At 40.2% G+C, this 23574-nt stretch overlaps 1 protein-coding gene across 5 annotated transcripts in view; it reads left to right on the forward strand.

Moving 5' to 3' along the window:
- The first annotated feature begins 2187 nt into the window (after positions 1–2187).
- The window catches only part of PCSK2 (proprotein convertase subtilisin/kexin type 2), a 103217-nt gene continuing 81830 nt past the window's right edge, over positions 2188–23574 (forward strand). For 2 of the 5 annotated variants that reach the window (XM_077175967.1, XM_077175966.1), the window contains exons 1-2: positions 2188–2661; positions 20300–20404. In XM_077175967.1, the coding sequence (XP_077032082.1) occupies positions 2479–2661; positions 20300–20404 (288 nt within the window). In that variant the 5' untranslated portion in view covers positions 2188–2478. Of the gene's footprint in view, positions 2662–16858; positions 16895–20299; positions 20405–23574 lie in introns of those variants that run through there. The other 3 variants (XM_054630206.2, XM_077175965.1, XM_077175964.1) reach the window with 3 other exon arrangements.

Raw genomic sequence — 23574 nt, forward strand, 5'->3', positions numbered from 1 at the left:
TACTAGGTTAGAAATCTTAGTGGTCCTGTCTAGTCTTAAACTTTTGTAGTCATCAACATAATGACTATTTTTCTTTAAATTGCTGCTTTTGGTGGAGTTTGTCTTCTTGGTGTTTAGATTTTACTTTTTAAACTGGCCTTTCCTAAACTAATCCTTTAAAAAAAAAAAATTATTTTTTAACATAACACAGACAAAGCCATCAAGGCTTGTCATTATAAGGTTTACAAGCTATAGACAGTGGGTGCTCCCTTGTTGACAATGTCCCTTTAATGGCACCAGCTTGCAGAGCAGTACTGACAGGTGGCAGTTGGGGCTGTCAGAATATGCACAGAGAATGATTCAGTCACACCCCTCACCCAGACCTGTGCTATGATCTTCATTTCTGAATGTGTGCAGGATCTTGCCTTGCTGGTAAGAGGGAGCCAGGAGGGCTGCTCCATTACCTTTGTTATTGGTGTTCCTCTTTCTATAGACTGGCACCAAAATAAAAAGAGGTGTGTCAACCCAAGGAAGACCTCTGGGAAAAGAAAAACCTATATACAGGAATTTAAATTAGACAAAATGCCTTTCTCCTACTTTTATTTTCCTTTTGTTTCTGATACCAAGGAACAGCTGTGGATAGAAACCAGCAGCAGGGCCTCCGCTAGCTGTCAAGTAATCACCAATAGGTATAACTGATCCAGGAGCTCACAGGCCCGAAGTTACCTGGAAATGCTTTAATACTGGAAAAATATTGTAAGGAGAGGCGTTGCTGACTATTAAGGAAAACAAACAACTTGGTTTAAAGAAATAATATATAAAGTTGTTCTTAGTAACTGCCTCTTCTTTGATCAAGCATCTAAAAGATGAATTCTACCAACGCTAATACTAATCTCTTTATGAGACTGCAAAGTTGTTTTCCTTCTCTACTGTGCCATTTCTCATGGTTTACCTTTCCTTCATGTTTGATTTTTTTTCAACATCAGTCATTCATTTACAACACTTCTGTTTATGTAACTGGGCTTTGGATTAGGCTTCAAGTTGCCATTTCCTTTCTGTTTGAATAGGGATTTCTTTTATTCAGAGGAAGGAAATCAATAATTTGTCATGACAAACCAATGCTCATTTGGATTCACAATGATGCAGTCAGCTCTTCTGTTGTTTTCTAAAGCATTTTAGGATAATGGAAGAAGAGCCTTGTTTCTGATTTTTGATGTTTTCCTTTGTTTTCCCTGATTTATTTAACATCTACTCCATTTGACCATTTGCAGGACAGATTACAGTAAAGCTATAATTTTGTTTTAAAGAAGATTGTGCTTTCTGTGTCCCAAGTATTTCCCAGGGGATCATTCAGGGATCCATCCATCAAAGGATTGACCTTTGGTATGACAAATTAACAGATGTATCTGCGGGAAAAAGCTAAACTATACTTTGCCATAAACTTGCATAATCTGTACTGTTCCTTTCCAATCATAGCAGATGGCAGATTACTTACAGAACTGAGCTCCCATTCTTTTTAGGTGCTGCTACCTCTGCAATCCCACCTATGCACGGAACATTCTCAATGCTTGACTGTCTCAACACAGGGAAGGCCCAGGTACTTTCCTGTCAGTCATCCCCTGAAAACTGTCTGGGGATTGCTCAGGTAGCCTGGACACCTTCGAGTTCCTGAGCATCCTGGCAGTATAGACCGGGAGTAGTGAGGAACCCTCAGCCTGGGCCTGAGGTTTTCCCCCGGCATTGCACTATCACTGCTTAACCATCTCCTTGTCCCTTTGCTTTTGTAAAAAGAGGGATAAAGGACAGGTTGCTGAGGCCCTGTGAGCAGCTGGTGCAGGGTTCTGTCTAGAACGGTAGGTCTGGGGTAACTCCAGATATTTTGTGTTCGCTGGGTCGAAGAGAGAAGCTGGGCGCCAGTCCTGGCGGTGAAGGTCTTGCCAAAGTCTTTCGTTCTCCAGTCCCTACAGCCACGCGCGTATAGGCTCCAGGTTCGGAGCCCCCCCCGTCCAGCCTGTCTGCCTCCCCTCGGCGACCTTCCCCCTCAGCAGGAACAGCCGGACAAGTCCCGACTCGGCTCGGCTCGGCTGGAGCTAGGAGGGGGCTGGCGTGCGCCGCACGGGTACAATCAGGGGGTGCGGCTTTGCAGGGGCAGGACTGTGGAAGGTGGGAGTGAAGCGTGGGTGGGGTGCTGGGGAGGCGTGCGGAGCGTTCCGGGAGCCGCGAGCTGGGAGGGAAGGGGGGCTGAGGCGATCCTCCCCTCCATGATTGGCAGCGCGGCGCGTCCCCCCCCTCCCCGCTCGGCTGGTGCTGCCCCTCGGCCGCCGTGGAGCACGCATCCGCACCGCTCGGCCGGTCCTCTCCGCGCTGCTCTCCTCTTGCCTCTGCTGCGCTCGTTTGTTTTAATTTTTTTTTCGTCCTCCTCCCCTCCCATCTTTTGGGCGCTTCCCCTCTCGCCCGCCCGCCCGGCGGGCTGCCTCCGCGGGTGCTCAGCGCGGGGCCATGCCGCCGGGGCCGCCGCTGCTTCGGGGCTCCCTCCTCCTCCTCCTCTTTCTCCTGCACTTCTTCGGCCCCCCGGCCCGTGGTGCCGTCTACAGCAACCATTTCTTGGTGGAGCTGCACGACGGGGGCCAGGCGGAGGCCGAGCGGGTAGCGGCGGAGCACGGCTTCGGTGGGGTGCGGAAGGTAAGCCCCCCGCGCAGCGTCGGAGCTCTGCGGTGCCCTTCACGTTGGGCTCAGATCATGTAGCGTCGTGCCGTGGGCATGCCGGCGGCGCAGGGGTGGCCCTGGCGCGGTTCTGGCCGCCCCTCACCTGCGGGAAGGGATTCCTGCTTCTCGAGGAATAGCGGTGCTAACAGCAATTGCAAGTGCTCCTCGACATTGGCCCAGCAGGGTGGTTATCTTGGAGGGAGAGCGGAGTTTCCCATATGGTAACTCCGTGCCTTTTGACTTACTATGTAAACATCCTGCCATGGAGAAGCTCCCATCCTCCGGGGCTGGGGCTGCCACCTAGGGCTTCCCGAGCGCGCCTGGAAGGGCTCGGAGCACCTACAGGAAAAGGAAAGATTCATCTCCATGGAGAAGCCTGCACACAATCTGAATAGAAGATTTCATGGGGGTTTTGACACTCAATTTTTGATGCTGGTAGGCTTCTTTATACTCCTATTATTCTCCTAGAGAAATAGGATGACCCCATGATAAGTGTGAATGTTTTTCACTAAAAATGTAAGTTGGGAAACTTCAATTGCCATTGGATGTTGTTTTTGCTCCTGAGGTTCTAGGAAATCAAGTGTAGCCAGAGTGACAGGTTCCCTCCTGGCTCCTAGAGTGTCCACCTCTGCTAGAAATCTCTCCCATTCAAGTAATAATTAGACCTCTAAATATTTTAGGGTACAGTAAGACCTGGTGTGAAAACAGGGAGAGGCTGATAGAGTGCCCTGGTCATTACAGTTCCTGGCAGACTTGCTTAGAGGGGTGCGAAAGGAAAGCGGTCTGTGAGTGTTGCTGCTGCTTGTTTGGTTTTTTTCTTTTCCTGGTAGTTATACAATGACAGCCTGGTCCTACATCCAAGGAAATGAATGATAATACCATCCTGAACTTGAATGAGTGAAATGGCTTTAAGCCTTGATTTAAAAATTAAAATTAAAAAAACATACCAAGTGAGACTCCCTCCTTCAGGTTGCCTCGTTTCAGCTCCAGTGGGAGCTTGTTAGAGAAATGAGGACAAGATCATTGTTGCTGTGACCACAGCTAATTCCTGCTCTGATAAGATGCTTTTGTTTTAGGCACACAGACTTGTCATGATAGTGACAGCTGCTGATCCATTTGGGATAGGATTCATTGTGTGCATTAGGTTTTGTTATATGAGATTTAGATACAGGTTTTTGGTTAACAGTTTTCCTTTTCTAGTCTCTTCCTGATTGTGCTCCCTTCATCCTCTCCTGGGGTTATCTGACTGATAAGGCCTTATGAGGATAGAAGGGTATGTTCCTGCCTAGATCAATTTCTTATGACTTTTGCTAGATGCTTTCAAATGATCCTGTGGTCCAAGTGGGGAAGAGACAGGAAGAGAGAGAGGATTTTGTAGGATGGAGAAATGCAGCTTCTGGGCTGTTCGAATCCTCTCCCCTCTACCATGCTTGTCCCCAGGATGCCTCAGCCCCATTACGAGACATACAGCTTCTACATGGAAATCAGCCTTTCAGCTCATTTCCATGAGCTGGAAGGGAAGTCCCTTGAGTGTGCAAGAGAGAGAGTACCTGTTTTCCAGGACTCACTATGGGGACGCTGTGGACACGGTTGTCGCTAGGAATGAAGCCCAGCAAAGCCGTAGTGTGATGTGTGTGTCTGCTCATGGCGTGGGGCAGTAGGTGATTGCAGTGGGTCCTGTACTCAGCACATACTGTCTGAAGTTTTCTGGTTATACTATGCCAATCCCTGAAAAGGCAGTAAGCTTGCCACCCCTCCTCCCCAGCTCTAAGAGGAAATAGCACTCTGCTTTCTGCAAGGCAGTAATTTTAGGGGAGGGGAAAAGTTGGTACGGTTTGGGTGTGTTGGAGGATAATCCGTGAGAGGTTGATAGCAATCGCTATTCTTAACAGGGTTTGGGTGGTGATAATTGGCTGCCAATAGAAGCATGTATCATTTATGCCAGTGGCTCTTCAGTACTCTTCAGCTGAGGAATCTCCTCTCTGCTTTGCTATTGTCAGGCTTGTCTAGCAGCCTACAGTCTGCAGACAGCTTTCATGGTGATATCGACAGTGCAGGAAGTTGAACGTGGCCATGTAGAGAAGCGCAGAGCTGTTAGTGGGGAAGCTCTCGAGGGAAACTACTATGTGTAGATATGCTGTCTAATGAAATTTTCAAAAAATACCAGCACACCCCCCCCCCCCCCCCCCCCAAATTACATCACAAAGAGAAGTGGTCTTTTAGCTACTTCAATGACACATGCTGTTAGGATGATATATTGAGTTATTTACTTAAAACAAATCCAATTAACTTTGCCCATATTGGAGAGGAGCTATGGTCTGAAAATAATCACCTTTGTTTCAGTGCAGTGTAGGAACACAAGAACAGATTCTTCTTTTTTAATGTGTGTGAATTTAAGATGCATATGAGAAAGATTCCTTTTATGCCTTTAGGGTATCACAGATCTCTTTTAACATGATTTTATGGGAGCTGGTTTTTAAATTATGTATTTTTAGTGCATTTTTTTCCCCCCAGTAACAAGGAATCTCTGAGCAAGTGCATACTACGTTTACTTAACAGCAGATTTCTATAGAAATACATGAGAAAGCATTGCCTTTAAGATTAATGTTATGGACTGCATGATGCCCTTCTAATTGATTCTTTCGCCATGCTCCCTACCATCATTCTGAAACCCCTACAAGATGTCAGGTAGGCTAAATGTGTGCTTTAAATTCAGTTCTTGGTAAGTTGATTGAGAAGGGCTTGGTACTTAGATAAACAGGTGCTTTTGTTTAGGTCTAGGGTCCTAACATGTCAAAAAGAGTAGTCAGTTTGTCTTTAATCTTCCCTGAATTAATCCTGAATACAGATATCTTTCTAATGCTGATTGTGTTCTTTGATTCTTATTTTAATATTTGCAATTTTTCAGTCCATTTTTACCTGCTAAAATTGATTCCATGTATTTCTGGTGAAACAGATACTGTGATAAAACATACTTTTTCTTAAAATGGTTAGTCTTACCATCTCTGAGCATTCAGGAACTGTGAGAATGCCCCCCTAATATTGTAAGAACTGCAAAAAGAACAAGTTTTTGATTTTGATTGATTTCCCCTCCCCCCATTTGATTTATTTGCCTCTTGGCGTCGTTGTCACCAGAATACATTTCTTAATGCAGGCTGAAAAAAGCTGCTTTCTGATCTTGCCTTGCAATTTTCAATTAATTTCTAACAAGGAGAGGTGGAAGATGCATTTAGAAAAGTCTTCTATTTGGAGATCAGAGTTTAGGCATCTCTTTCCATTTCATCAACAACAGCAAGACTGAGAGAGTCCACAAAATGCCAACATAACTAAAAGGCTAAATGTTTTGCATTGAGGTTTTAACAGGGTTTTAAACAGCTAGTGGCCCCAGATTTTAAAATAAGAACCAAACATGGATTTGAAAACGTGGAGAATTTTATGTTTATGTTGCCTAAAGCTGGTCTATTTTTACCTTGTATCACCTGATTCCTTATCCCTCTAAATCTTGCAAAACTCAGTCTTATCTCTCACAGCTGTGACTGCTTTGCTTGCTGTTTTTTGCTTAGGCAGCTGCTGGTTGAGGACCAGGCTTTGTGGAACCAACCAGTAATTTCTTGATTAAACACTGCGAGTGTTCAGGTTTTTTTTGGTTTATTTTTTTTTTTTCTTTACCTTGCATAAATACAGACTTATCAAAAGCAAAACTTAACAGATAAAGAAGCTATATTTCTTTCTGCAGCACAACCCACTTCCCTGCATTTAGGCAGGGAGCCTGTGAGGTGGGAGTTGATGTGGTGTAGAAGGCAGACCAAGAGGCAGAATAATTAGTTCACAGCCTTGAGAGCACTTTGCTGGGATTTCTCTCAGGGATCCTGAACATTTCATCCTGGGATGCACATGCTAAAACCTTAAAATGCCCTCCTGTGCAGATCAACCTCTAAATGTGGAAAATAGATGTTTACTTCTTCTTTTTTTTTCCTTTAATACTTTAATGTTTTGTGTTTTGCCTTGGATGCATAAACAACTCCAGAAGCAACCACTAGGTAACTTGGAACAAACAAACAAAAAAATCCTGTTACTTAAATGTAGTCAATTATGTACATGAAAGCTGTAAATTATCAAGAAGATTTGTAAATCACAGACTCAAGCACATCCCTAACCCAGTTTCTGTAAAGCTCCTTCTCTACCAGAGACTCAGAGTGTTTGTTGGTGGTGAGTGTTCTATTTAAACTATAAAATAATTACCTTGTCAGATTTTAAACTTGTTTGAGTGTAAAACAATCAGGTTAGTCTCCCCTACAGTAGATCCCCAGTGTAATTGCTTCATTACTGTTTTGAATGCGTGGTGTAGTTGTTTCTTAGTAAAACATGCAGATTAAACCTTACCTTTACAGATTTTTGGTTTTTTTCGTGAACTACAGCTCAGTAAATAGAGTTATGGAATTCTCTCAGTTTATAAAGCTGCCTGCATTTATAATTTTATTTATTCCATATTGTTTGGACCCATTTGCAAAACAGAACATGTGGTAGAGACCGAGGAACTGCATCACAAGTGCAGTTCTTTTTACACTTTTTTTTTTTTTATGCTGCAGCCCAATGGGGAAATGTGCAATTATTGGTTTTCATTTACAATATATTTAGTTTTGCCAGTGTCAAGGAGAAAACCTGTAGGAAGTGGACAGCATTCCCTGAATGCTGTGATCCCAGCATACCAGAACATGCTGTGTACCAATCGATCTGCCATCTAGCCCAGAGTGCTGGGCGTGCTTGGCATTTGTTTATTAGCAGGCAAATGGTCCCAGAGACTGGGTCTGTTGCTTGTCTCCTTCAGAAAAGGACAGAGGTGTTTGAATTTTTGTTTTTTTTTTTGAAAATCCAGCTGTTGTGTGAAGGTGAAAGATAGCCTTCTATCTTCTTCACATAACATGCCAGGTGACAAGATATAAGACCCGACCAACTCTTAGGAAAACTTTTACTGCTGTAACTGTACTGATGTGGTTAAAGTGGGGAAACAAATTGCAGTGCTGTTGCTATCAGTGTAGGAGTACTGACATGTTTTACTCATTCCAAGTCAGAACAATAGGAGCAGAAATTTAATTTCCACTGGAGCTTTTAACAAGAAAACCATGTTGATTTCAAACAAACAAACAAAGAAAACCAAGCAAAAGCAACAGCAACAGAAGAGCTGCTTGACTCCCTGGAATAGTTATGCTGGTAATAGTTACTCTTTAGTGCAGCTAAATAGAAGTTTGCATATGACCCTTAACCTCATCCATCAATGGAGTTGTTCAATTAAACTTGAGACATGTAACTCAAGTTTCAAAGGCTTGTAATAAAGCAGTTGCAAAATAGTTGCCAAAGCATAGGTAGAATTTATCTGGTAGATAGTTTCCATTAGTAAGTTCTGAGAAATGTCCATGCTCACAGAGTATTCTGTGAACTGGAAAGCAAGCCAAATTGTTTAAATTAATGATAAATTATGCCAGTTCTTACTAAAATATTATAGCTGGGAAACCCTTTTGTGCAGGTCCAGTCCACAGAACGGGTGGGTAGTTTCTGTGTGAGCGGTAGTGGCAAATTCAGTGCTGTTAATAGATGTAAAATTTACCTTTGTCCTGCAATGTTATTCCAGTCATCAGAAACCCTGTTCTTCTTTTTTTTTCTTTCAACTTTTCAGATAATTAAATGGGTCAGGTCTCTACAGGATGCTGCTGCATGGCAGCTATAAATATTGCAGTGAGCAGCTCAACACTTCCATCCATCCATAGCCTCTGGTGGGAGGAAGCTTAACTGCTCAAGTATTTGTCAAAGTCTAGTGTGTTGCTCTTGTAAATCAAGGCAAACTCTGCATTTAACTCTCATGAGTTCATTGAAAAGGCAAACCCTGTGCTACTAAAATGGAGATTTAATTTCAGCTCAGCAGGCTCAGGCCATGTTTTGTGACAGAAAGCAGCATCCCAGAGAGAGCTGCATTCGGTGTGTACTGTGTGAAGTTCTGAGTGGCCACAACGCACAGTTTATCATGCAGTGTGAAATACAATTTGGTCATAGATTTATGACAGTAGCTCAGCACTGTAACTCAGCTGTACTGGCTCTGTTCAGCAAGTAGCAGGAGCTTGGACTTAAAAAAGAAATTATGAGCTTGGCCACTCTCCATTTATACACTGTGATTATAAATAAATAAATTGGGTAGTAACAGCTCTTTCACAAGGAGTGAACTGGGACATTGTCCTGTATTACCTACCTGCTTAAACAGGACTTCTGTGGAAATGTTACATTCTTAACTACTTTGTCCACAGAAAGGAAATGGTTTTATTGACCTCAGTGTTTACATCAAACCAGTTGGCACATGTATCCCAGATACTCATGAGTGAACTAAATTATTTGCTTACGAGATGAATAAGATGGTAATATGTCAGAGCAGTTTTATCCAAAGAATCAACCTATGAAAACCTGAAATACAGCAAATATATATTTAAATATTATTATTATTAAGTAGAGAAATTTGCTGTTTCAGATGATTGTTGGATACAAAACTAGAGCCAAAGAGGTAAGTCTTCCTTGTATGCATAGTAAAAGAGGTGGAATATAGCCTTCCCTTTCCTGATGACAAAGGATCCTTTTTTCTACCTACTCATTTTTTATGAAAAGCCAGTGAAACGGAGGAGTGTGATTCTGAAATCTGCTCTGTGGGTGAGTACTGTCTCTGTCACCTACTGTGCAACACCAAGGGCAGCAAAAACTTCTTTTTAAGGCTTTTAGCTGCAGCCAAATATGATGAATTACCTATAACCATGACTGTTGGATTCCCATCAGTCCCATGGGGACTTTATGCTTCCCTGTATCAACTAATTTTAGAATGGTGTTTCAGTTGAACTTAGCTGTTTAGAAGTTACTTAGAGCCAGTTGTAAAGTGGAACTGGCAGTTCAGAATTTGAGTGAAGTATTAAAAATCAGAACTGGAATATTTGCACATTTGGAAGAATTGGCTGCTAACACTGATGGAATGATGGTTGTGGATTTTGACATCATCATCTTGACAGCATTTCCTATTTTAATTTTTATATTGCCATTTAAAAACCCAAACTCCACAGGAAGATGTACTTTTTATCTCTTAACTGTAAAACCATTCAATTTCTCCTACAATTAAGATATAGTTCAGAATAAAACCATGTCAGGAAAGCAAGTGGATATTTTTCATTCTTTTGATGAAGATTAAAACACTCAGTGTGATTCTGTAAAATCCCTTTCCCCCCTTCTATCTGAACAGTTATTATTCATGTTAAATATATTATACCTTGCTAGAGAAACCAGTTTTTCAGGCTCTAAAGGCTGAAACTCTGAGTGATTAATTAAGATTTTCCTTTCCTACATTTTTCCTTGACTAATGTCATAGGAGCAAGATAACATACAAGCACATGCTGAACTGAAAACAATTTCTGCCAGCAATAGACTTCCATCATTTATTAATTGGCAGTAAAAGACTTAATTCACAGATGCTTGAAAGGTCAGTGAGGGAGGCCCTGGGAGGAAGGCTATGGGGTGGTGTTGGGTGTTGCCGTTTGCTTTCCTTTCTCATCATTATTGCTAGGTTTAAGTCATCCTTTTTTTCTTCTGTCTACCACAGAGCTCTTGATCCCATTCAGAGCAGCTGCTCCTTGTTGTGAAGTGACCATTATGCTTTTTTGTCAAGAGTCAACAGGAGCTCTCTCCAGGTTGTGATGGTGTGAGTAAAGGATTTGCCTCTGACCTGATCTTGCAGTAGTGAGGCTAGTGTCTGTGACTTCCTCCTAGCAGAATCAAGAAACTTTACAAAAATAAGGAAAACAGCAGTGTTCCAAAATGTTTTCTTTTCTTGGCTCTCTTGAAAATGGTTTTCTTGAGGCTTCCTTCCCCTGCTTTTCTCAAGCATACTACCTTATGTTAAAAAAGAAAAAAAAAAAGAGAAACAGTGTGACCCTTCTGTCCTTTGATGTTGCAGTTTTGTTTCTAACCCATGGACTTCTCTCCCATAAAGCACATATTTTTCTGAAGGATCTGACTGCTTCTCTGGCAACTGGAAGACTTTTTCAGTGTGGTGTAATAACAGAAGCCTCTCTGTGAAGCACTTTCTGTCTATCGGCTCTTCCTTGGCAGCCTAGCATTAAAGAGACACAAAGTAAAAAGGAGAGAGTAAAGGTTTTGAATGGCAAGAGTGGTCAGATCTTGTTAAAGTGTCAGTAAGAGCTAGCATCTTTGCATTAGAGTAATTCACATAATATGTGCCTTCTTGAGTAACTCTTATCAGTAACCAACTAATTTTGCTCTGAGTTGTTCTTATCACTCTACTTCATTCAAGCTTAAGTTCCTGACTCTGCTTTTAGATGCTGCATGAGCTAAGCACTTGCACAAATGTTTATGTAGCCACTTGGTTACATGAACGTAGACTTAAAAATAATGCCCAAATGCCTTACTGGAAAGCAGCATCTTAGTGTTTAGCAACATCTTTCCTCTTCTTCATCGGTGAGGTTTAAGTACTGGCATTTTTGTGTCTGGAGCATGCTGCATCTGAATGTTGTTTTTTAAATAGCAAACTTTAGCTCATGGCTTTTATCTCTGTGTTTCTGAAGCTGATGTGACACCAGGCTCCTGTGTGACAATAGTAGTCAGCCTGCTTGGTTGCATGCTTAAAAGGAGAGATCGGCTGGCTGTAAATCAGGAGTGAGGCAAAGTGGCCTTTTATAAGCAGTGCTAATTGCTGTCAGCAGTATTGATCTATCTCAGAGGCATACCATAGCCATTTAAATTTGCAGACTCTAACTGAATCAAAATGTTTTTTATGAGTTTTGTCTAAGGAAGATATACTGATAGGAAGAAGAGATTTCCGTCTTATAATGCTTAAATATATTACAACCTTTAACAAATATTTGTTGTTAAAGAGGTGCCTGATTTCTCGCAGATATATTACATGTGTAGATATACCCATTAATATATGTTTGCAATGGCACTTGGCATTTTACATTTAAGAGTTTCATATCACAGTCTGTAATGCTGTGCAAACATTAATTAAGTGAATCCTATCAATAAATGAAATAACTAAACTAGTACTTATAGGAGTATGTCATTTTACATGGGAGGCAACTGAAACAAGAATGTTACTGCTCTCATTGCCTAAGATTTTCCTAATGTAAGAAGATAATGAGACTGATGTCTTTGGAAATTTAGTTCTGGCTCTGTCCTAGAGCAGAGTTGCTACCATGTGAAGCAAGAGCAGAGACAGAAATAGCAAAGGAAATGGTCATGGGTTGAATGATCTTGGAAAGAAGGTTGTTTGAGGTGTGAAAACTTACACAGAATATTAACATCTTGAAAGATGCTTTGAAAACACAGCAGAACATCAAAAAAGTGACAGGATACCTTGAGGAGCTCCATCGCTCCAAGCAGGAGACAGGTACTTAGAGCGAAAATTTTATTCATCTTTGTTAATAGAATGTAGAACTGGCAAAGCCACTTCCGTATTACCATCCTTTTTCTTCCCTTTATACTTACAGCATGACTGCTTCAGACTAAATTGAGTTATGGTTAATTAACTGGGTCAAGTACTGACTAATTGTCTCTGAAGAATGTCTGGAGTCTGTCTTCTTTTCTCATTTTTGTTTGTTTAGGTTTGTGTGTGTGCGTTTGTTTTTTCTATTTTGTTGTGTTCCTTTGTTATTGCTTTGTTTTTATTGGGTGGAAGTGGTTTTGTTTGTTTTAATGGGATGGTAAAATTCTCCCAATTTGTGTAAAAAAAATTATGTGTAAGACATACTTGCTTTAAGAAAATTTAATTGATTCACCTTCTCATGAAATCTTATTTACTTAATTATTCTAAATGATATGTGTGTTTCTCTGATCTTTGTGTGGTTGTAATGGAATTGTGTAGGTGAATGATTGGAGAGGTTTCCTCCTTTTCCCAGTGTTTGTTTGTTGCTGCTAAAAATGACAACACAGTTGGTAGATGCTCCCAGTGACTTTTTTGGTGCTGAACTCCAGAATTTTTTCTGGTGCCCAGGGCTTGACTGAGGTGCTCTTCTCACAACCACAGCCACCCCATTTATGTAAGAGGACATAATGATGATTGTTCAGCCTTTACTTCAGCCTGTCAGCCAAACAATAATAATCGCCTACTCCTGGTAATGACAAACTGGATTAACCCAGACAGTCCAATTTGAGGTCTAGTGTATAAGCAACATTCTCCTCAAAATCTGGGAAGTGTCCTGCTTTCCACAGGGCATGTGGTAGATTTGATAATGGTGTTTACAGTTACTGGGGAGTATCAGATAAAACTCTCTAAACTGCACAGATCCATTCCCATGAAGTAGAATAACCATTTTTAAAGTGTCAAATGACTTCTCCAATTCACTGATAAAACCATCAGCAAATCCAGAGTATTGTCACTGATGACTTGTATGACTTGATGTGCTTGCAGGATGGAGCTCTTCAGTGACAAACCTAACAGTGACACAGATACAGTAAAACCTTACACCTGTGTGATTCATTGAATTGCAGATCAAATTCCTAATATCACAAACTTGTAACCAAACCTATGGAGCGGTGTTTTGTAAGTGCTTGGAAGCACTAGGTGGGGTAATCAAACAACAAAACTGATGAGAAAATGACAGTAGCCATTGAACATCAGAATTGATCTACCTGAACAGCAGTGCTTCTCGTACAGACTTCAGAGTGAAAGAGCTCCTGGGGCTCAGCTCTGCTTGTATTCTAACTTGGCCACCTCAGAGAAGTGAGATGGATCATGCTTTGAAAAGGCCTCTTTTTTTTTTTTTTTTTTTTTTTTTGCCATGAATTGTGCAGGGCATTCAGATGAATTCCATGTGGACAGATTGGACATGTAAGTGTAAACGCAGTCCACAACTGGTTAAGTTTCTTCCATTTACTTCCAGGTTTTTATTAAACACCTCATGTCCAGCTATTGAGACTGTTTAACCTTGTTCTTGCTGCATGCAAGAGGGACTAGACAAAAGGCTTTGTTTTATCCTTTTGGATAAAATAAAATCCTAAGGTACATATTCTACAAATTCTTGACTTTACACTGTTTCTAGAGGAGAAAATATTTTGCTGTGGAGGTGAGGAAACTGTTGAGGAACCATTAGAAATGACTTCTGCTGGCTTGAGAGGATGTAATAGAACTTTCTAAGCGGCATTGCTGTGTTCTTACAGAATAACCACAATTCTAAATAACAGTAACAGGTGGCCTTGTTATCATGTGTGTTAAAATATTACCATTTAATTTTGTATCTCGCTACTTAGTCTTGGTCCCTTCTTACTCCCACCACCAGTTGCTGATTCCTTTAAGAGATGGTTGGATATTTATATGAAACAGAGCTAAAAACACATGAAAATGTCTAAGACAGGCATTTATGAATTAATTTGTAAGAGAAATTTTCACTTTGTGTTACTAAATTGATTTCACAAGGATGGTCTTAGGATGTTTTCATACGAAATGTACCTTCTGGGACTGTTGAAGCTATGGCTATAACACCTCCACCTGCCAGATTTGCCAAGAGAAACAGATTAGACTTCGGTGGAGGCAGCTGGCTAGGACACAGGTACAAGGAGAACTGAGCTGGAAGACTGAATCATAGCACTCAGACCTGGACCTGACTGTGCTAGTCCTTGGGGCTGTTTGGAGCTTGTGCAGAACCCTGGTTCCAACAGAAATCCTTATTTTGTGCCTTCAGCATAATTATAGCACACAAATGAACAAGTGTGAATCCTTGCATGGGGCCGTGGGGACACAGTAGATTAGATTTCATATTGGGTGATCTGTGGTGCAGCTTTAGTCCTCTGTGCTATTTCACATTTCTCTACCAATGTTTGAATTAATCCTTTCATGTTTGTGCTTTGTTCTGTGTCATTTCGGTGCCTGAGGCCGCCTGTGTTTCTAGCTGGCTCTTCTCTTACATGGCCCTTATCCCTAAAGTGAGTGAGTGTTTTTGACTTCAGACTTAGCTCCCATCTATGTATTTAAAGGTGAAATGATTTCTAATGCTAATTGGGGTAGGGAAAAATTAGAGCAAGGGAGTATAAAAATGATTATTGAATATTTATAAGCATCCTCAGTGCATTTGGTGAAACTGGGATGAAAAGGTTTCAAAAAGGTTTCTAATTTCTGCTGTGAGGTACTTCGTTGTGCTTCACTTACAATGGTAACTGAAGGTGTGAGGACTGTGGGGCCCGCAAAGGCTCCAAATACATTTATTTTGTAAATATGTGTACTGGGTTTAGGTCATATTTTCTGTTGGTGTAATTACTGAGCAGTAATGGGATGAAGGAGCTCACCTATGCCAATTTACGGCTCCTTTCAAAGTCAGGAGGGATGCTTGGGCAGTGCTTGGACTCTATGGGGAGAAATGTTTTGTGTAATACTTCTTTAAAAAAAGAAAAAGATTAAATTATTATTTAGGGAATGGGTATATATTCTTTTCCTTTAGCACCAGTGTTTGTTTGAACTCTCACATCCATGGCCACATATTCATACTAAGGCAGGCAAGGAGCTCTGAGGAGGGTCTTTGTCAACCTGGCTGAATGAGTGCTTTCTGTGAATGCCATTCACTGACAGATCCATTTATGCTGATTTCGGTGACCAAAGAAGGTGATAACTTGCTATAAATTGCACTTCTTGTATTTATAAATGATTTTGCTCAAAAGAAAGTTGTTGCAGACTATTGTCCCCATTAGTAATTTGGGAGAGGAACCTTAACAAAAGATTAAAGTAAACTGATTTTAGAATATTACAGTATTGGGGAGAAATCATTGGAAATGATGCACATAAGTTAGCAGAGTGCTGTAGGTATTCTGCATTAGTGTGAAAGGCAGTATGGGAAGGCTGGGCAGAGGTAGTTCCCATTAAAATAAGAGGGGGAAATCCAGGTTGTTCTTAAGCTTTTTGTGGGCACCATAATGTATGTAGAGCTCTGTAGTGAGCCAGTAAAATGCAATGTTAAAGACAAGGAGCCAGTAAAATTTTATATTAAAGATAAGCCTTGGAACCAATTTTCATCTTTTTTTTGTATTCTATATTACCTCTTAAAACTAGTGACAGACAGTGAATGCTGGACCTCTCCCTGAGAGCCAGATAAACTATTGATGCCACTGGCAGCTTAATTCGACTTGGGAATTTTCTTAAAAAATTTATTGCTGCTTCATAATACCTTTGCTAGATGGGTTTTTCTGGTCAGGGGATGCTGATGCTTGTTTTCTGTGTTAGCTCTGCTCAAGGTGGTCTCACTTGTTGCAGTTTTAGAATGAGGAACAGTATCTGATTTTAGTCTTTCTGTGGCTTTTCTTAAAACTTCTGCACTGCTTTGCAGCTGATACTGATTTTCTTTGCTTTGTGGCAGGCAAAACTGCAACTGATGTCACTGTGCATATTGTTCAAGGCAAGACCAAGAAAGAAGAGCAGTTTGATTTTGTCAAGTAGACAAGATGGGATGGAGCCATCAGCTCTGGGGAACTATCTCTGTGTGCTGCCCCATCCTAGATCATCGTAGGTGTCTCTGAGGAACAGGCTACTTTATACCTGATTTTTCCTACTCAGAGCAGTTGAGGGCTCAGCAATGGACTGTCTTTTTCTTCCTTTTAGTACCAGGGAATGGCATCTCTCAGGAGCAATGCTTGGGCCTGGCAGGCAAGAATTGTAACTGCATGTTTACAGCACGTCTTCCCAGCAGTGGCATCTAGGACAGCACAGAGTCACTCCCTTTTCTTTCTAGGGAAAGACTGTAAGGAGGAGAGTGCAAAATGGTTCAGAACCATGAATTTAACTTACTCATTTTTATTTCAGTAATAATTACACCTCAACCTCTGTGATTCAGCAGTAGCCTGAGGACAACTAAGATACCTCAGATGTATTGGTGCTAAAACTGTGGACAATTTGAAACTTTTCCCGCTTCTTTCTATACCAAATGGTGCATCTTGGCAATCTTCATAGAATCATGGATTGTTAAGGTTGGAAAAGACCCTAAGATCATCAAGTCTATTTTGATATCAATTAAGCCTCTTCCAAGGAAAGAGTTTTTCTTTGCTGCATTTAGTTGATCACTGAATTTTTAAAAGTTATTTTCTGGTCCACATCCTTCAGGAAGAGGGTTAAAGACATTTCATTTTTGCTCCAGAAAGTGTTATTAATAACCACAAGGAAGCTGCAAATATGAAGAAAAGAAGGAGACAGGTAGATATAAAATGTTTTGCTCTATTTAGTGTTTTGTATTTGTGATTCTGGTTTTGCTTATATGTATTTTCCACTAGTACTGTTATACAAATATTGCAAGTAATGAAGTGCTTGTAATTCCTGAGATTCTGGCAGTTGTGCCTTGTAATGGACAATATTTATACATCAAGGCAATAACTAGGCCTATTTCTAAATTATCCTCCTCACTTGAATGTTAAAGTGCTTTCCAGTAATTAGTTATCTTACTTAATTGCTAATTTTTTTTGAGGTCAGGAAGCTTTGCTTTTGTCTTACAAAAAGAACCTGAGCTACCAGGCTGAGTGCATTATTGTTCCATGGTACATGCTGAGCCTGCTGCTGCCAGAATAGTAATTTTACTCCATAACAATTCCAGCTTTACAGCTACAACATTACAGAGCAGATACTGTTGATGACACTTCCAAGTCTTTATGTACAGGAGATCTGTTTTCATTTCATTTCAGTATTTGCACTGTTCGTTTCACTATTTGCTCTTTTGCTATAGCTCCAAATCAAAAGACACTTCCTGGAGCAGCTGATAGTGGGAACGTAAATCCTCCTGTGAGCTGCCTGTGTCCTCCATTTGGTTGGGACCAATAAGTTACTGGCCTGGTAACAGGAGTCCCTCAGAATTGGAAGTTTCAATAATTTCTTGTATTCACAGATCTCAGTGCAAAATCCTCTTCAAAGCTTGACATTTTAGGCCCTTTCCCTGGTGTCTGATTTCTCCCAAATGTATGTTCATTGATTTCAAGGATTTACTGCAGGGTTTAGATTCTTCCTGAAAATTGCTTGGTTTCTGCTATTAATTATTCACAATTACCAGTGCTGGATCACAATCTTTCAGGTATTGCCTTACTTACTGAGCTGCCTTCCTAGGTGTCTCCCTCTGGGTTTAATTGATCTGGTGTGAAAAAACATGTGAATTGTAAAATATCCAAGTTCCTCAAAGATTACTGGGATAACTGTGGAAAGAGTGGAATAATCTCAGTCAATCTTATTACTTTGTCCATAAATCTGGTCATTGTTGTACTAATTGTAATTACTTATGGTCAAACTTGAATACACCAGCTTTAAAAGGTTACTATATGCAATATTGCTTCATGCTAAGAGGTATTAGAAACTAACCTTATATGGAAAATAAACAGCAAATATCTGTTATTGTATATTTCCAGATATCTTCAGAATTGCTTAGCCTAATCTTTAAAGGAAGAACATCAAGATCAATATTTGACTGGATTTGATTTTAATGGTTGATACTAAAATAAAAGGAAGAAAAGTAGCCTGATTTAATGGAGAGAATTAGAAGGCTAATTAGGCCACAGACAGCAAAGGATGGTATTCAAGCTGTAACTTGTAATCTGCCCATTCTGATTTTTTTTTCCCCTGCATGTTTTTGAGGCATAGAATAATGTATTAAGTGGGGGGGGGGGGGGGGGGGGGCTTTGCCTGGAGAGCCAGAACTATTACCAAACTCTGGATTATGTAAATACCTGATCACCCAGTTGGTAAAGATGTCAGATACAAGTTTAAATGTAAATCTGCTTTTTAAAACAGTTACCTAAACCCAGACAGAATTTGAACTTTCATAGCTCTGACTCTGGGGATAAGTACAAAGTGCAGGAGATTTTGGTGGCCTTTACTGTAAGCTTTCATAGTCTTCTTTCTCCTTCTACCTCAGCTGTTGTATTTTTCACAAGTGTGTGGAGCTGAAGCTAAATACTCTGATTATTCACCCAGAAAAGCTTTCCAGTCAGCCATGCAGATCAGCTCCAGGGAACCATAATGATTTTGATGAAATCTCCTTAACCTTTTATAAACACTTTAAAAGAGGTCTTTTTATCAGAACAGAATGCTTAGATTTTTTTTAAAGTTACTTCATGCTTATATATCATATAGAATGGAATTTTAACATGAAAATTAAATGCTTTCATTTCATTGATAGTGAATGTTTCAATTAACATAAAGAAGTACTTTGAAGAAAAAGAAAATCCAAACTTGCCTACTCATTTTTGAAATTACCAGATTTTAGACTTTCAGAATTCACTATCTTCTATTTCCACACTGCTTTCCATGTATAGTAAATGATGTTTGTGGAAGTGTACCAGATATAGTGATAGATTGACTGAAACAGGAGGTAATTTTGTAGAAGGTAATTTATATTTATGCACTGTATATATGTGTGCACAGGAACAGAATCTGTTTTATGGCAGCATGATGCTGCTACCTGTATTCAGCCCAGGTTTTCTCAACATTTTTTCTGTCTAGACATCAGCCTTGGTATTTCAGTAAAGAACTCTGAACTCGTGCTAAGATGTTTATTTATCATGAAGTACAGATAATAAAAAGGGAAGGAACAGGCTGTCATAGCTGTTCTACAATATCTCTTTTAGAAAGGTATTTTACAGGCAGGGTAGTCAAACCTTTGAAGTTGAAGTATCCATAGCATTAATGTGTAACTTCCTGACCATTTTTTTCAACTTTTACAAGGACTAGCTTAGTTTAAAAATGTGCAGTTAGTTGCTTAGATTTAAATGTTCAACTAGAATGTACCTAATAAGTTCAAATGGGGAAAGAACTGATCAGTTGAGATTCAAGTGGAGCTTCCTAATTAAGTGCTGGAAATGCAATGATGTTCTCCTAACACTATGCCTTTTAGCCTTCTAAAAGCTAAATGTCTGTGAGTATTCCAGTTGCTTTCTGCCAGTCCTGATGAGAGAAATGCATTTAATGATGGGAAGCCCTCCAGAGGTGTTTGCTTGCTCCTTAAATGTCTTGGACATTAAAGGTGCAGAACACTGTCCCCACCTGAACACTGAGCTGTTTTCCTAATACGCTTTGTGTGTTCCATTTCAGGGTGCTCAGAAGAAGCTCCCAAGTATCGTATTTTTCTGAAAGAGGAAATCTCTTTGCTTTCTGCCTTCCATCTTATGGTGTCAATTTGAGTATGTTACAGCAGCTCAGCAAAGTATTTATGTAAGGCTCTCTTGGTGAGCGATGCTCTCTGGAGTTTCAAATCTATTGCAGTTAATTTTATTCTTTTATTCTGGCTTTTTCAGGAAATAGGGAATGCTTCCTCTTGTGATTTGGGGTGCCTGTCAGAAATATTGACACTATTGACCTTAAATGTAAGGTGGAAAGAGTACCAAGTGCATCCAAATGAAGTTATGCACTGTAAACCTGCAGCAAACAACTTTAATGCTGCTGGGTGCACTTCTCAAAAATAACTTAAAAGTGGCATTCTCAGGAGTGATTTGGGCTCTTTGGTATTACTCTTCACAAGTCTTGTTGTAGATTCCTGAATCACTTCACAGGTAAAAGTTTTCTTGTCATCCATATTAACAGCCAATAGCTCCATTATTTTTTTTTTCCTCTCTTCTTCCTCAGCTCCCTTTTTTAGAATCTGGATACTTTTTTTATCACAATGGTCTTGCCAAAGCCAGGAGAAGACGCAGCCTGCAACACAAGCTTCGTCTGGAAAAGGACTCCAGGGTAAGTGTTTCATCATTATGTGCACTGTCAGATTTTCTTTGTGACACAGACCATTTTTTTTATGTGATCAGGGTGATGATCAAATCTATGGCTATGAGTATGGGTTTTTTTCCCCCCAATGCTTGTTTCAAGCTTGCTGGCTTCTGTATGCATACACTTCCCAAACAGCCTCAGCTTTTATTTTTATTTCACTGTTAGAAGTAGTCATACATTCTCTGAGATGTGTCCTCTCTCCAGTAAGATTCAGTGATGCCATAGTCTCCAGGACATCCCTGTGCACTCTGTAATATGGGGAGAAGACATCTGAGGTACATCTCCTGGTTGTCCCCTCCATGAATCCTGCTACCCATGGGCTATTCAGCTCTGAATACCTTGTGGTATGAATGGTGGCACTTTCTTAGCAACTGCCATAGATTCCTTGCTTCTCAGGGAGTAGTATAAACACCAGTTACTAGGAGAGTGTAAGCTGTCAAACTTGAGTAGTTCTTTTAAACGCTCTTGCTTGTAGTCTGTGAATGGTCTGCTCAGTTTTCCGAAGCATAAACCTCTCAGACAGAAGAAGGCGGCCCCTTTTGCGAAAAGCTATGACCTGGCACTGACAAATTCTTTTTCCTTATACGCAAGAGTTTTTGCACTGGTTTGATACTGGGCTGAAGTTGGACCAGGTAGCGCAAAAAGTACATTTACTGCCCAAAGAAAGTAGGTCAGTCTAAGGAATGATATCATGACAGCAAATAGATTATTTTTTAATCCTTCATTAAGACGTCAATTCACTGCACTGTGAAGAGTGGGAAACAATTTTATTCCAGACAGAATGTGATGGCCAGATTTGTGTTATTGGAATACCTGTGACAATGAAACACTTGAGAAGAGGAAAATAGATAAAATAAGATCCTAATTGTTGTTGTGACACCAGAGCAAGCAAGATCTAATGAATTCCCAGCTTAATTTCTGCAGAAGCAGGAAAGTTTCAACTGATTCCACGTCCAATTAGGATGCCCATGCCTGGTCACTTCTGTAGTTGAGAGCCATGTGAGGGAACCAGATAGGTTCCAGGTGCTGCCTGCTCCATTGCTCTATCCCAGGATGCTGATAGTTGGGTGCTCTAGGGTACCTCTTCCTGGTCCCCTTCTCTAAAGAGAAACATACACGTGAGGGATTACGAGGCAGAGACCTGTCCAACCTGCCTTGAACAGAAATTCACTGGCTTCCGTTGTTTGGTTTACTAAGCAGAGATCAGAAAGTAAATCACTGTGGAAAATCTACAATTAGTGGATACTAAAGCAAATATCCTGAGGTGTTTCCTGTCTCTGAACCACCCAATCTTGTAAAGTCACTTATGAGAAAATGCGTGAGAAAATTTAAGAGAAAAAGCACACAAGTCAGAGCATTGAAAAGTAGTGGCTGGGTACAGTCACTGTGCAGAGTCATTCCATATGCTCTTTGGAAATAAATATTTCTGTAAGTCTCTGAAAATTTTACAAATACCTATGATATTTGTAGGAAACCACCAATTCTCACTGCAGCCTAATGTCTGAGCACTCCTGTACTAATTCCAGACTGGCTCTTGCATTGATACTTCTAGACTAAATGTCTGCACTGTTATTAAGAGCAGCTTAAGTGAATCTGCCTTCTCATTCAGAGATGGTCCCTTTTGTAGTTATCTGATACTTGCAGTTTCTATACTTGCAGTTTCTATACTTGCAGTTGTCTTCTGTCACATGTCGTGAAATCTCATTTTTCCTGATAATCTCCATCTCATTGTGCTACTGCATATCAGTGGCTCCCTCTTTTGATTTCAGGGAATAAAGCTGTGTTTAAATAACTGAGAATATCTGCAATATGAGGAAAAGGATGAGCCTGGGTGAATTCTGACTTCATGGTTTGCACTGGAAAATGGAAGGGTGATGAAGCAATATTTCATCTCCATGTGTAAAATGACATTTTCTTATCTAGCCTGTCCTGTTGAATAGTCCTTGAGCTCTTATGATACCATATAGGTCAGTTAATTTATGTAATACAGTTTGAGAGCAATTAAAAAAATTAGTTTTATCTTCCTTCTTCTTTTCTAAGTGAAGCCATAAAAATTCCTGTCAAATTTGTGTATAAATGGCAACATGAGTTGTGTTGACAGTACTTAATTTCAAACTCTAAAAGTAATTTCTAAATGTAATGGCAGCTTTCTAGACCATTTACAATCAATTTTACTTAGCAACAAATGTCAGCACTGTCATGGTTAATATGTGAAGCCAAGAATAAAATGTTCCTGTTTTCAGGCTAGCCAGGAAGAAAACTACCACTACAAGGCTATAAAAATCACTCAGGAACTGTTACGGTAAATGCTGCTGCAAAAAGTTGCTTGGCCCTACCCAAATGTGAGGAAGTGGACTGCACTTATTCTGTATACTTTTCACTTTTAAGGAGGTTACAAAGCCCAGCTAATTTTAGTTACTAGCTGGAAAACAGCACAGATGTTCACTCAGTTAATTAATGTTTTTTAATCAAGGAAATCCCTTGAGGATCCATGTCAGCTTTTCAAGAGTCTAAGACAGATGTCACAGCACTATGCAAACAGGTTACTGCATCATTTCTATGATCTACATGTCTTTTTAAATCCTCAAAAATGCTGTGTTGTGTAAAATTTACTGTATATTTGAACCAAAATAGTTTGGATCTATGCTACAAACATTACAGCAGTTATGTGATAAACATCACTGCAGTCAAGGGGGTGGAAACAGAATGTTACTGAATTTTTAGAAGTCCAGCAAGAACTATTCTTTGTTTTGGAGAACCCTCTCAAATACAATGGTTTTAACATTATTTAATAGATTCATATTGCTGAAGCCTGGAGCAGTACTGGCAGTGGATGAAGGTACATGTAGTGTTGTCACATAGTGTGTTGTCCTGTTGAGCTGTTCAAGAAAAAAGTGCAGGTGCATGAGGCACCGTGGCTTTTTGCTGTCAGTACTGTCCTTTCAGGGATCATTACTGGCAAATTCCACAGTGAACTGAACTGCTTCAAATGGAAGCTGTTTTGTTTAAATTACATTATCTGAGGTATGGAGAACCTTCCAGGAGAGCTTTGCTTTGACTCTTTTGCATCATTTGCAAATTTCTGTGGTTTCCAGGTGCACTTCTATTTTGTTATTTTAGCTTATATACCTTTGGTG

This window comes from Agelaius phoeniceus, chromosome 3 (assembly GCF_051311805.1).
Source record: "Agelaius phoeniceus isolate bAgePho1 chromosome 3, bAgePho1.hap1, whole genome shotgun sequence".
NCBI lineage: Eukaryota > Metazoa > Chordata > Aves > Passeriformes > Icteridae > Agelaius > Agelaius phoeniceus.